A 15285-nucleotide genomic window follows, 5' to 3' on the forward strand; every position below is an offset into this window, starting at 1 on the left:
ATCAGCATTGATGTGATGTTCATGACCGTGATTGAGAATATGCGTAATTCATTGTTCTTAAGTCTGCTGTCAGTTTTGTGGAGGATAAAAAAAATCAGTATTGGAAATGGTGATGTTATTACAACGTGGAATAACATAGAAACAAATAAACCTTTTAAGGCCTAATTGTCAAACATTAGGGGCTGTGTTGAGATGTCGGTCAATATTAATTGGTCCGAAGTGTGTTTGACTACTTTTATCGGTGCATGGGCAGTTCCTGCTCTGACTGGCACATGAGTATATACAGTGGTATGCACAGGTCAAGTACATCTCATAGTGTTTACATTCTCCCAGAAGTATGAGTCATTTCAAGTGCACTGTTTAAAATGATTCATACTTGTCAACACAAAGCTCCTTGTTTAATTTTTGTCAGATGTCTTGAAGCCTAATTAACCAGGCAAACTGTCGAGCCCTACTTTTATAGCTAAAAATATTAAGCATAGGGGAGCACTGTTTTCTGTTGCAGGTTATCTGCGCTTCTCCTTTTACATTCTCAGTATATATGAGACTTCAGGTGGTGCGGTTTTTCACTTCTGGTGCATCGCTGAGAAAACCTAATGGCTGACCGTTGACTTCCTTTCATTCTTATACCAATCCTACACTTGTTACTGCAAACAGTAACATTTACTGCTTCAAAGTGTGTAATTATTTAAGTGGATGTTTTACCAAGTTAACCGGTGTCGTAACATCCCTTCTGAATTTTTATTTCTCTTTGTGTCTTCTCTTCAGGATACTACAAGTCACTGTACATTCTCGTGAATCACAGGCTCCCTTCCAGTCTGGAGTACAGTGACTCTCCCTCTTTCCCTCTAGCAAGCACACTGTTGGAGCACATCCTCAAACCTCTGCACTTTAGCTACTCCTCCTGCACAACAGGCGCAAGGTACAGCACGAGACTGAAGTAACTGTTAGATCAGGGCCTTTACACAGACAGTGGCAGGAGCTTCCTGCCCAAATAATTATGTAGTTGAATAGAAATACGAGTATGTAAGTTGGAAAGTTTTTGTGATGCATTTTGTTTTTCTTTCATTTTCTCGGCTGGAGAGACTCATTTTAGACTATACCCAGTATTCATTCATGGGTCACCCTTACTTAGTTCTCCACCATTTTACTGCTATTTGTCACTTATTGAGAGGTAATTTCGGAGGCTGCGGCTGGGAAGGGTCACAGTGGTGCACACCAGAAGATGGAGAGCAGTTGTTCCAATGGAAAACGCTGTTTGACTATTAGTATATAAGTATTACTTTCAAGCACTATGCATTATATGGCCAGAAAGATTTTCTAAACTAGCAATGGGACACTGTGAATTCCAAAATTATCCAGTTACATTTAGTGCTAATGTCACCTCCTTGTATTTCCATACAACATTAAAATATTGTATGGAGTGGTAGGTTACCAACCAAATAAGCTGAACAAAAGAATCACAGACACAGGTGATATTTGCCAGTGGTGACTAGTGTCTGATGGTAAAATTGGCCCTTGTAAATAATGTAATAATCTCACCATTGATCTTGGATTACAAATTGGATTCTGAGAACATGTGAATTAAATATGAACAGAACTAGCTGCAAGACTCTGACAGGTACACCTTCTGCACAAGTGTCCATGAGCACTACATAGTTGTTTGACCTTCTTCTGGGGATGACAGAAAAACACACAATCACAAATAAGGCTCCACATAACAGGATAAGGATTTGCTGGATACACTTAAAATGAGTGATCTCTGCAGACCTCCCAAATTGCTGCAGAGTACAGAGAGAAGACTACCGCGTGGTAGCAGGAAAGGAAAGTATTTGTCCCTAGTGAATTCTTTAAAAATCATTCATTAAACTGATCAGACAAACTACAGCAGTTTTTTTTGTCCCCTCTAGTCAGTGGTGAAGCAGTAATTGCTTCAGCGACCAATTTACAACAAGCCATAAAAGGGCCCCAGACTTGCTCGCTCGCCAGAGTGCAGAATATCAGGCTGTTTGCCCTCAGTTTCAGACATTCTTAATAACAAACGACAGGGAACTTCTTTTCTTCTTTGAAGAAAAGCAAGGCGGGAGTGAGAGAAACTTGTGTACACACGGACTCTAACAGCTAATTATCTGACTTCACCAACCAGATGTGTCTGACTGGGCCACACAAAGCAGCTCTGTTTGGAGAGACAATATTGGAGCACTCACGCAGCAGAAAGAGCAGGGTGATGTTAGAACACCCCACCTCCTTGGTTATTTTCTGTGTGATCATACAGTATTTTAATTTTTTAAATACGTTTTCATTCATATCATTTTCATGCAGTGTGTTAACTTGTCTGATGTCTGTCTGTTGTCTTATAGGCAGTTTGTATATGCAGCCTTTACCGAGGAGTTTATCTCTGCACCGTTCACCGAGCAGATATTTCACTTCTTTATCCCGGCACTGTCCGACATCCGTCTCTCATTTCCATTCGAGGCCTTCCTGGGCTCCCTCCGGGCCACCATTGGCTCCTCCTCAGCACCACAGAGCCGGGCACCATGGGTGTTTTACTTTGTCCTCTCTGCAGGAGAGAACTGCTTAGGTGGGTGGCACAGTTTAGAGATCTGCACACAGGCCTGTGTTTGTACTGCACACTGTATATACGGTATATGGCTCATTTAATGTATAAACTCTTAGACAGATTTAGAGATGATGATATGATAGTGTGCACAGTAATGGTGATGGATGTGCGTTGGCAGGCTCACTATCAGAGGAGGGTCTCCTGCTGTACCTCCGTGCTCTGCAGACACTGCTACCACTGCTGCCGGTGTCAGAGAGCAGCAGCAGGCCAGAAGTTAGCAGTGACTCGGAGGACGACGATGACACTGGCATCCATCCACCTCCCATGCAGGTACGATGCCTACAAACGAACATAAACATAAAATGTTAATGGAATTATACCAAGATTAGAGCAATATTAGTTTTGTCAGGTATCATCGCAAGATGAGCACATTTCAAAAGTCAAACAGGACTAGATCATTTTCACAATACAGAGCACTTCTGGTCTGAGGCCACTTTCGGAAGTAAATTAAATAAAAATGTTTCCCTCTTCAGTTGGGCCTGTGAAATGGTGCCACATCAGAATCAAAAAGAGTAGTTTTTTTACACATACGAGGAATTTGCTTTGGTGATAAGGTGCTACACGTAGACAGTTGACATAAATAAATGTAGAAATATATAAATATGGAATAAACGGGTAATATAAATATATAAATTGTCAAAATATAAAAGTATAGAAGAACATTGTGCCAACATCGACATTGTGCCTGGTCCCAAATACATAACTGCATATAATATCACTGATCTTTACCTGGTTGGGCATCCTGATGGGGTATGGGTTTGAGATGCTGTCCTGGTTCATGTTTGGCTGTGGACCTTTATCGCATATCCTCTCATCTCACCTCCCTGTTAAATAAGGGCTAAGTGCCTAAAAAGACTTTGTTCACTGGGTGGACAATTCAAATGATTACATTTTAAATAAAATGCTAAATGACCTAAAGTGAGATTGCTGGTTTTGAGTCTTAGAATCAATTAAGGTGAATGGAAAATAAATACTGTGATATACAGAAGCCCTAAGCGGCCATCAATTCAAATATTTTTTGTACTTGGTTTTCCCATGATAATGGAATAATTTTCAGCAGTAGTTTAACACAGGGGTCGGCAGGAACGTTTCTTAATGGTCATTTCAGTGTGGTTATTAGTGTCACTGGTTAGCTCAGTTGGTAGAGCACAGGACTGATAGGTTGTGTGTTCGATCCTCACAGGAGACCAATTTTTCTTTTTCATAATCTTTTTCAACAAAGTTCTGTTTCTCATGCTCACAATAAAGCACGTGCCGTACTGTGTGCATCTCGGCGATTGGTCGACATCTATCAACCTATGGACTTTTCATTTCCCCATCATTCCCACGCAGAGGAAATTCCTGATGATTACTTTTCATTCAGGGGAATCCATTTAATGTTACACATTTCCTGACGGGGGAATGTGTGATTGGATTCCCCTGAATCTCTTCATTAAAAAAAAGTCATAGAGAGCAGATGTCGAACAGGCAATCCTTGGAATACGAGTCCTGTGCTCCACCAACTGAGCTAACCATTGACTCGTGAAGAAACACACCTGCTGACCCCTGGATTCAGTTTGGTTTGTTATCTCGAGATCACGAGAAAATGATCCTGTTATCATGGGAAAACAACAGTCGTTATCTCGAGATCACAAGAAAATTATCATGGGAAAACGGAGAAAAATATTTGAATGGAAGGCTTCTTAGGGCTTCTGTAGTGATACTATGATGAACTAAAATGTCTTTTAACCTGTATATATTTCCCTCTTGTCAGGATGACAGCAGAATCTCAGTGCAGCTGATCACAGAAGAGTGTGTCCACAAGCTGGACACTAAGCATCAGACTAACGCCCTGCTGAACCTGGTGTGGAGGGATTCAGCCAGCGAGGAAGTTTTCACCATGATGGCATCCATTTGCCACACACTCATGGTTCAGCATCGCCTCATGGTGCCAAAAGTCAGGTACAAATACGCAAATTAAATTTATTCAGTAAAACCCTTGAAGGCTTTTCATTATTGCTTCGTGCAAATGACAAGACAACTTTGTAATGTATTTTCATCAAAAATAGAGATTGTTGGTATCGTTCCCTAATTTCCAAAAAGTACTTGCTATTGCTATTTCAATATATTGTAACCAAGGTGCACTTCATAGTGAAGAAGGTGTTTCTAGATTGAAACCTAACATGAAAGCAAATTTAAAGCCCTTTTCATTTTTATTTGATATCGTAACATTTTACACATCGAGATCAGCCTTTCATTCTGAGAGCCTGTTTACACACCTACCTGATTGAGAGGAAAATAATGTCTTTATGTGTTTCCGCGCTGTAAGCAGTAATGTAAATAACGGTGAAGTGAGGCAGGCAGTTATCAGTGATCCACACCCACTGGCATTTACAACCGGCAAAGGAAGCAGGGATGTCAGGGAAGCTGTCAGTTCTGGATGAGGGCAATTACCCCTTCTCAGGTTGATTACATTAGGGCCAGGATGTCAGAGGTGGTGTGGGTGTGGGGGTGGGGGTGGATGGTGCATTGACAGAGACAGGAGGTGATCCAGACCGAGCTTTGTGATTGGTCAACCTGCTCTAGTTAATTATTAGTGGAGCTGGTTGCTGCCTGTTGATTTAAACCTGTGGGTGTGGATGTTAATGTATAAAGATTCATAACACATTTATCTGTTTTTTGTTATTAGCCCTAGCTTTGACAAAACTATGCATAAAAACATGAGCATAAATTAACTTCCTCTGTAACAAAACACTGGACAGCAGCTCGAGTCTGACTAGCATCTAGCTATTTTGCAATGTTGCTTTACAAATGGTTGACCAGAATTTAGAGGAATTTCAGTGTTTATCCCCCATTCCCCTTAATTTTTTACAGCTTCCTCCTTCTCTTCGCTTTTACCATAAATCCTGCCCTTCGTCTTCCATCATTATTGGATATCTGTACAAAATAATTAGCTCACTGAGAAAGATTAATCACTGCAGGAGTGGACGGGATAGCTTTACAAGAGGCTAAGGGGAGCAAATTGCATCCCGGCCTTGATTTACTGCTCTTACAGCAAAAAAAGAGAGAGGCTGGCCCGTCGTCCAGCGACTGCCTTTTTAATAAATACGTAAAATGTCTCATGAAATTAATTTTTTCAAAGGACAACTTAAAAGCTGAACAATGATTCGGGACCAAAATTGATTTTTGATTGGTTTGCTAATTGTACTAAGCCCTGGTTTGCTCTAGTGGGTGTGGTATAATTTCACTTTAATTGTTTAGTGTTGGATATTTGCTGTAATTTCACTTTGATAGTTTGGTTTTAGCCCAGCATAGCACCCTCTTGCTAACGGGGCTCACTCTGATGAAAGTGAACTTTGGTCCTTCATTTACTTTTGAGTAGTTGCTGTGATTTTTGTGTTGTCATGAGATAATGACGCTGATCATGTTAATACAATAGTCTGCTAAACAAATTTTTATTCCGGTGGAAACTCACATATTCAGTCTTTTATGGTATCAAATGTGACCCCAAGCACGGTGGTCTTTTTTTTTTTTTTTGCTGAACAGAGATTCTTTCATTACCGCAAATCGAAATGATCCGGGCGTTATTCATCAAGCTGCTTCTCTCTCTCTCTCTCTCTCTCTCTCACACACACACACACACACACACACACACACACACACACACACACACACACACACACACACACACACACACACACACAAGGGCAACCCCTTTTGATGTCTTGACTTTGTTTATTAGTGGTTCATTCCTTGATTGAAATGGGGGTTTGGGTTCTCTCAGGCCGTAAATCAGCATGTCAGCTGGCATTTAGTGCTTTGTTTCCCATTTCAATCAAACACTTGCATCACTTGTTATGAGCCCACAGCACCACTCCTCGCTTCTCTCCTGAGCCTTGTAGTACTGACAGATGGTGTGCGCTCGGCACAAACCATTTTTCAAACTGTATTGAGGGGTTGTCTGACATTCTGCTCCTAATGCTCGTTTCCATTTTGGGACTTCTGAATGGGTTTTTGTAGATTGAATGGTGGAATGGGAATTTGAGCGTTGACATTGAGAAAATAATATTCAGCAAGTATAGTAGGATTCCCTTTTTCTTTCTCTACTTTCTTGTCTCCTTTTTGTCTCTTTGCTCTTTTATGCTCCACTGACCTTTCCTCCTCTCCTCTGCTGAGAATATATGATGCTGCCCCTATTAAAAGCAAGCATCCTTATAGGTGTCAACTCTGTCACTCTTAAACAAGGGCCTATTATATGCAGGGGACACTTTATTTTGCCTTTTAGCTTACTTAACACATTATTGTCACCTGTACTTACCCTCTGTGTGAAAAGCCATGCAATTTAGGAGTATACACAAACACACAAACTTGAACAAAGAGCAGCTTCACACCTTGGTGCCGCAGAGCGACTATAGCATGGTATGTGGGCCCTCCTCAGTGATATCATGTAATTCACTGTGAGTGTGGAAGCATGCTGGAGCTGCGGGGTCACAGGGAGGACCAGGCTTCCCCTCCTCCTCCGTCCTCCATTGTCTTGCTCTCCTGGCCATTAAGTTAAATGGGGCTCCAGCAGGAAGCCCAGAGGGCTGTTTATGACCTGAGCTGGTACGCTCGCCTCCAACTAGTTTACTAATGGAAGGTGCCTCGCCTAAATAAAGCTTAATGGCTCATTTAATCTCTTTTCAGCCCTCACAAGGTATAAAAGGGGAGAGAAACGCCAAGAAAATTCTATGAGAGAAATGTTGGTTAACTGTCATTTTTTTTCTTCCACTTTTACTTGTGTCCTCTGGTGAACAAGGCAAAGTTAACAACATCAACATAGCAGACAGATTGACGGAACGTCATTTTACAGTTCTTCACACTGATTGTGTCATCTGAATGAAATAGCTCTCTAGCTCATGTCGTGTTGTTGATGAGAGCTTTTTTTAATACTAATGTGCAATATTCTCTGTTCTAATACTGTAGTTTTTAAGGAGCAACTCTACCAGTAGTTATTTACTTCTGTTAATACTGTAAAATACTGTACATACCATTCCATGTCAACTCTACCAGTACACATTATTACCATACTTTTTAATTCACTACTATTTATCATTATATTTCTGTTAATACGATAAAACACTGTAAATATCCACCCTGCTTTATATTTATGTTTATTCTTAGATTTGTATATTTTGTTATATTTTCTACGTACCTACTTTCTATTATTATTTCAATTCCTTATACCTTGATATGCAAGTGAGCAATTTGTAACAAAGAGTTTCCCCTCAGGGATCAATAAAGTATTTCTGATTCTGATTATGACTTTATTAAATGAATGTTTAAATTGAACATTTCCCTCTGCTTCTTTGTTCTCTGCAGACTTCTGTACAGTTTAGCGTTCAATGCACGTTTCCTGAGGCATCTCTGGCACCTGATAACTTCCATGACAACAAAAATGATCACTGGGTGAGCTAATTCAAAGCTGATTACTGGAAAATTTGTGTGTGTGAGTGTGAGTGTGTGCAGTCGTATATTATTTTTGTTTGAGTATGTACAGTATGTGCCTCATGCTTGGTCTCCTGCTTTCTGCCGCCCCATCAGCTCCATGGTGCCGCTCCTTCAGCTGATCTCACGAGGGTCTCCCATGTCCTTTGAGGACTCCAACCGCATCATTCCCCTCTTCTATCTCTTTAGCTCTCTCTTCAGCCACTCGCTCATCTCCGTGCACGACAGCGAGTTCTTCGGTCACGAAATGGAAGGTAGACTTTTTCATCTGTTTAACTGGATCAATTTCAAATTAATTTAACAGTCCTTGTTTTGCATCCTCAAGCCTTGCACGTCATATTCCCTAATGTTCCTTATTTGTGCCCTTGGTTATATCTACTTTTTGACAAATTAATACATTGCTAGGGGATTGCTGGACATCATCATGTATGTCTGATTAGGCCACACGTCCTACTGGAGCTTGTTATCTTGTGGACACACACATCCATCGTCTCCCATTTCCCTCGTTTGGTGGTCTCAGCAAAATAATATATGATCATTGTGTGTTGTTTTCAGCAGTCACACACCGTCTTGCCGCCATGTAAATGTGAAAATCAATATCTGTAAAAGACGATGAATCCATTCTCCCTGTCAACAGGTCAGACGCAGTCCTCCATGATGCCCTTCACACTGTTAGAGCTGGTGACTCTGTCTCGCTGTCTAAGGGACGCGTGCCTGGGTATCATCAAGCTGGCCTACCCCGAGACTAAAACGGAGCACCGTGAGGAGTACATGGCTGCCTTCCGCAGTGTGGGTGTTAAGACAAACACCGAGGTTCAGCTGCGCATCCAGGCCGAGCAGAAACGCTGGGTACAGCTGTTCAAAGTAAGATGTATAAAGCTGCCCGCATGTTACAGCTGAATGTGCATCATTGATGTGTTCCTGTTTATCAGCTAACTGATGTTTTGTATTCACGCCTGGCATTTTAACTGAATTTCTTTTTCATTCAATCTTGATGCGGACATAAAGTAAAAATAATGCACTGAATTACATTAAGCTTGCAGAAATGGAAATGTGTCGCCATTCAGTTGATGATACGCAAAACCTAATTTTCTGGGAAACAAAGTGGGAGGGGTCTGGAGCCCCCACTGCCTGTGTGTGCGCACATACTCACACTATGTCAACTCAAAACACACACATAGGCCTGCGCTGTAGAGGACTTAAAAACTCAACCTGAATGTTTTAAGAAGTGAGATGGCACAGAGAATCCTTCTGGTTCATTGACCTCATTCCTATGTCAAAATGTAGCTTTTTTCATTGCATAGAATAGCTAAAAAACAGCTTGCAGATTGAGTCACACACCTGTCTCATGTAGTCTGTCACACAACAAACGACCTCAGCACTGCATCCAACTGTGTTTTAACACTAAGCTACCAGCCACTGTATGTCATGAATGTTGTCATTTTAACTTAATCGTCTTAAAACATGTTCAAATAGTAAGTAGTACTAAGAATTTGTATTTTTCTGCAAGTCTTGCTGACCTCAAAATTTAAAATTGTATTAAATCTGAAAATGTAACACCTGTCGTACAGACCATACAAGATATCTTTAGTGTGTTATTCATTTGCATGTCTCCACACAGATATGGATGGATTGATCTGAGAATAGATATGTATAGTCACCCAAAGCAGACTCATACTGTATGAGTGTTTTTCTCAGTAGCTGCTGCTTTCAACCTGTACATACATGTTCCTCTCTGAACACACATGATGTTGATACCTTAGAGCACGAACCATAATATGTGACACATTAACCCTTGGGGGGGTATCTGTTGTGTAGCCTCTCTGTACATTGAAGCATAGTGGCCTAATGCTTGTCTGTGTTAGAGGAGATCAGGCATGTATGCATGAGCAGGTAAAGACAAGGTGGAGCGCTGCCACGGAGGTCATCCAATGGTTATTTACCCAGAACAAATGAGGCAGAAAACCGCATTAACTTCATTCTCCCCTGCTCTTTTTTCTCATTCTGCATCTCTCTTTCATTTCACCTCTTTCCATCACTGCTTTCTCTTTCAAGGAAACGGTAATCAAGTGATTTTTGTTCTTGGCTGTTAGTCTTTGACAGAATGGATTTAAAAGTGAACACCGGAGTTCTGTGAAAGGTGGCAAATACGCAAAGAGCACGTCGGGAATTTTCATAAAAGATCTGCTCAAAGGCCTCTTGTCAGCTAAAACAACCCATTAAAGAAGTGGGGAGCAGGGGAAATGCATTTTCCAAATTGAACGGTGGGATTTACAGTCAGTTTAACGCTGCTGACCCCTAACACGCTAATGTTTGGTTCGTGTCATCAGCCGTCCCTCCCCATCTTTTATCACCTCCATTGTCAAGCTATCTATTTAATTGAAAGAAGTTAATTGAATGAAAATGATCAACTAAGCTTGTATTAATATTGCTAATGGAACTTTCTTCTTGGCCATGTTTGGAGAACGATGTCACGCTGGAGTTTGGGAAAGGCCCATTAAGGCTTGCACTTAACCCGATGGGCTAATTAAGGAATGCTTATTCATTCCCAGAGTCAGGGGGTAGGCCTGCTCCAAACCCATCGCCACTTGCCTTTTACAACATTTTGCACTTGCCATTATTGCAGACTCTGGTAGCCTTGTAGTGATTGGCCGAGATTGATTGTCGCTCTATGAAAATGACGTGCTTTAGAAAAGAACGTTTCGATTGAAATAATCTAGCCGGGGTATTATATGGAAATGGACTGGCTGTAACTGTTATTAGCAAACGTAACAGCTCCCTTCAAGAATCTTCATGCAATGACATGCATGAGGTTATATAGCGGATGTCTGGCGGCGACTAGCCATAGCAACCGCAGAGCCTCTTAAGTCCAGTCAAAGGAGGTTGAAATCTAAAAGCTACTGCAACTATAAGGTCTTTGGCCCTGAACCTGGAGCTTTGATCAAAATACTGAGAGGAAAAATGTATGTTTATCTTTAATGTCCAGGTAGGCAATGTTTATAAACAGAAAACAACTATTTATTTTTTGTAGAGAATGCATTTCCATTGGTTACATCACAGATGTAAATTTTTAAAGCCCAGAAATTCCGACATAAGAAAACTGACCTCATCAGAGTACAGACTTTCAGTTTAGCCTATGTTGACGGTAACCTGAAATTGCTCAAAGTGAACTGTTGTAATTATGAGCTTTCTGCAGGCCAGTCGGGAGCCATGCCGGTACAGTGCTGTGAACCAATTTGCATTCTCTGTCCGATGGCTGATGTCAGCAGACCTCGCCAGTAATTAACAGGGCTGGACGTTGAGGGACGGCACAGGTCGTTTTTCTTTTATACTCCCCATAAATGGTGCACTAATGGCTGAATTCTCAAATTGCTTCTTTTTTTTTTCTCTAAGTGAAGGCACCTGATCCTGTTGAACAGCCTTTACACAGGAAAAACCTCTTCATCAGTGTTGTCTGCTCTCTACTCTGAAATGTGCATTTCTTTATCTTACAGTGAAGTGGGGTTTGGGATTAGAGATGTTAATGTGTGTGTCTCTGTGTTTGATCTACTTCCCAGGTCATCACTAACTTGGTGAAGATGGTGAAAGCTCGCGACATTAGACGACCCTTTTGTCCAGCAGGTCACTGGCTCTCTGCGGAGGTCAACATCAGAGCAGATAAGGTCAACACAGTTGTTTAGATTTTGTGTTTTTTATATTCTTGAATGTGATAATATATAATATATAATTTTTTTGCCTTATTGCGAAATGAAATGCGTGTGAATAAAACACCTGATAATCTGGAGCTGTATTCACAAAGCTTTCTTCCATGAGTTGGTCGCGGTGGGTAAGTTGTGTAACCCTAATAGCACCCGCAGAGGGTGAAATGCACCCTTAACTGTGCTGCCAAGTCAATAGTGTCTTGTTTCTCCGGAATATGCATACTTTTGGTGTGAAATTGGCCCCTCCCTTTGCAAATGAGCCTCACTCTAAAAAAAATCTAATTCACAAACACCAGTGCTAATAGCAAAACACAGAAGGAAATTATTGGCGTCTTCAGAGAATTGGTGGTAACTGAAGCACATTTATAAGTGTCACACCAAGACTTTACTGAGTGATTGTACCCACGCGAATTACATAGTGCATCATATGTGCACAGATGGTACAGACAGTACAATATCTTATATTCACCACTAGGGAACGAAACTGGAAAACAACATAAAACCGACTGCTGTGAGAAGCGGAGACGATGGTTATGCAACTTAACAGTCCAGCGCAGAGTAGAGAAAACAGCTCTCCACGTGCACAGAGGAATGAAGGAGAGTGCTCAGTCTAAGCATTTCAAATAAGAAAAGTCAATACAGAGTGAGTCATAGAAAAACTGGAGACATTCCACACATAGAAATGATTGTAAGAGCAGGGAGGAGTTCAAATTGTACTAGTTATAATGAGAATACATTCTCTTTCAAATTAAACATTTTAAGATGAGTGGAAAGTTTTGTTCTTGCAGTTGCATTTATAAAATTGTCTGACTCAAATAATGCTTAACCATGTCGTGTGATATGTGATAGACTTTAAGAAAAAATATTACTGGGACCATTGCAGATGAACATTTAACAGACTCAAAACAAGGGCACTCAGCTGCAAAACTTCATAGGCATGTTTGCGCTGTAATAGCATTAGCGCAACATCTTTTATGAATCGGACCTTGGGACAGGGTAGATAGCGGGTGAAAGTGATGTGCAATTCATGGCGCTATCAGCAGGAGGAAGTCATTCTTTGTGAATTCATAGAATATCGATTTTTCTCTTAATTACTGCTTAAAATAGAAAATCTGTTTATCTCAGCCCTGAAGACAGTAGAACTACTGTTAGGAGGTCCTTTTTTATGAAGGTTAGACATCCACACATCATTTTGTATGTGTGCTTGATTAGATCTCCAATTTAATACAGTAGTAATAATAATTTGCAATCTATATAGCACCTTTTAAAAAAAAAAAAAAAAAAAGTGGTTCACAGAGATTAAACAAGAACAGAACTATCTAGAGAATTTAAAATAACCATTAACAGGCAAGAAAACCCAATAATACAACAGTACAACCCAACAACTGGTAAGTGGAAAAGTTTATGAAAATAAGTTTTTAGGGGTTATTAGTGATAAGTCTCTTTTTCATTACCTGCCTCTTGACTTTCCAGGTCACCCAGTTGTATGTCCCGTCTGCAAGACACGTGTGGAGAACCCGAAGGATGGGACGCATCGGGCCACTTCAGTCGACACTTGATGGTAGTGTTAACTGTTACTTTGACACTTTAATCTAAAACTTAATACCTGGGGAAAAAAAACAAAATTAACTTTGAGAATGCTGGTTTTTGGGTAGCCCAATACTATTTAAAAAGAAATGTTGTGTTTTTGAGTTTGGTGTGCAAAACATATGCCTGAAAAACATTTAAATCCTTTTGACATTTATCCTGAACTTAAAAAAACACTAGAGGGAAATTGTCTTTGTATGAGAATGGTCTCTGAAATAGTTGTGATCAGCTATAACTCCAGGACTGTTATCCAAAATGCCGTACTGGTGGTCAACACAGAGCTACTCCATTGGCAATGAATGAAAATTTAGAATCGTCTACAGTAATGCTTGTGTCGGCTTGATACATAGCCCAGGAAATCATCCTAATTGCTGTCCAAAGTCACCTTCTCCGTGTTTGCTATTCATATTCACTGGAGCTGTGCTTTGATGTTATTTCTCATAACACTAGCTAGAAGCTAGTTTCCCTGCTTTCTATGTATAGTAGATGGAGGGAAGGAGTTAAAGTGTAAATTGAACTGTCCTTTGGTGTAGGGCTAGAAAATGATTCTCCATAAACAAGTGAATAATGTAGTATTTTAAGCTGGTCAAAATACCTCATAATGTAAAGATTTCTTTCACAGCTCTTCAAAGGGGCAAAAAAACCCTCAGATAGGTCATTAAGCTTCCCCCGTTTTAACAACAATATATTACCACATTTTCATTGACTCAATTAGGCACTCAGAGGAAAATACACTGACGCAGGCAAGGTTTCATCTGGCTCACTTTGAGCCATCCCGTTTCTGTGAAGTATGGTGTGAAAACAAGCTGATAACAATGTGTGTATGATCTACCTAATCCCACTCAGAGGCTGTATGGGATAAATTCAATTAGTGTGAAAGTACCTGATGAACTCAGCCACATCTGGTCGGCGTGTTTGTCTGGCCTTTTCTCATTTCCTTAAATGGACAGGCCGGTGGCTGATGAATGGGCAACGTATTGACCACTCTGAGGCCATATTTCTCCTCAAAGATGGAAACCTGATGGGAAAATGCAGATCAGATTGACTAATTGAGCAGAATAATTGAGCTGCAGTGGACGCAAAGTGAGGAGGGTGAAGAGCGGTTTAGCTATTGTGGCACATTTTTTTTGTGGGCTAAACAGTCTAAAACCAGAGTTTAATACAAAACAAACATCGGCTTAATGGATAAACCCCGGCAGGTGGATGGGCAGCTCACAGTTGGGTTAATTAAATGGGTGTAAATAAAAGGGTATAGGATGGAAACGTGTTAAACGGCTGGCCTGTAAACAGTGGACCAAGTCTTACTTACAGAGCTTAGCAATGAGGATGGAAGTAATACTGTTAGATGACTGTTACACGCAGAGGACACCTGAAGTATTCCTCCAGCTAAAGTTTCCCTGAGCAAGGATAGTAATCCCTGACAGATTCAGTCCTGTACCCCTGTACCTGACCCTGACCTTTGGAGGAAAGAGACAAGAATCTTCCTAAGAGGTTAAAAATGTCGCTTAAATATGATGATGACAAGAAAACATGTTACTTTAAATCTAAATATTTATTAGATCATTATTAGATTATTAAATTAAGATTCTGCTGAAGACTTACAATTGCTAGATATGTCAGAGGTCGCATGTCTCTGGAGCAACTAGGGGTTAAGTGTCTTGCTCAGGGACACATTGGTGTCTCACAGTGGATTCGAACCCGGATCTCTCACACCAAAAGCATGTGTCTTATCCACTGCTCCATCACCACCCAGTTTTCACAGTCTGATTTTCACTCAACTTGGATTAAAAGTAGAGATTAAGTAAGATTACCTGCAAGTCTTTTAGGATCTCTGAGGACCAAATGTTTTGCCCTAATGAAAGTAAATTAAGTGATGCATCCCTCAGATAATTGTTAAAAGTTAACATAAAA

At 40.6% G+C, this 15285-nt stretch overlaps 1 protein-coding gene across 1 annotated transcript in view; it reads left to right on the forward strand.

The window, feature by feature from the left end:
• The window catches only part of ube3c (ubiquitin protein ligase E3C), a 30582-nt gene that overhangs the window by 3197 nt on the left and 12100 nt on the right, over window positions 1-15285 (forward strand). Inside the window, exons 8-16 of the mRNA XM_038729611.1 lie at window positions 769-922; window positions 2361-2581; window positions 2739-2890; window positions 4374-4561; window positions 7961-8047; window positions 8183-8340; window positions 8724-8950; window positions 11644-11748; window positions 13261-13348. Of these exons, the coding sequence (XP_038585539.1) occupies window positions 769-922; window positions 2361-2581; window positions 2739-2890; window positions 4374-4561; window positions 7961-8047; window positions 8183-8340; window positions 8724-8950; window positions 11644-11748; window positions 13261-13348 (1380 nt within the window). The remainder of the gene's footprint in view (window positions 1-768; window positions 923-2360; window positions 2582-2738; window positions 2891-4373; window positions 4562-7960; window positions 8048-8182; window positions 8341-8723; window positions 8951-11643; window positions 11749-13260; window positions 13349-15285) is intronic.

The sequence above is a fragment of the Micropterus salmoides genome, unplaced genomic scaffold, assembly GCF_014851395.1.
Source record: "Micropterus salmoides isolate LMB-PRFRI ecotype aquatic unplaced genomic scaffold, ASM1485139v1 Ms_hic_scaffold_1, whole genome shotgun sequence".
Taxonomy (NCBI): Eukaryota; Metazoa; Chordata; class Actinopteri; order Centrarchiformes; family Centrarchidae; genus Micropterus; species Micropterus salmoides.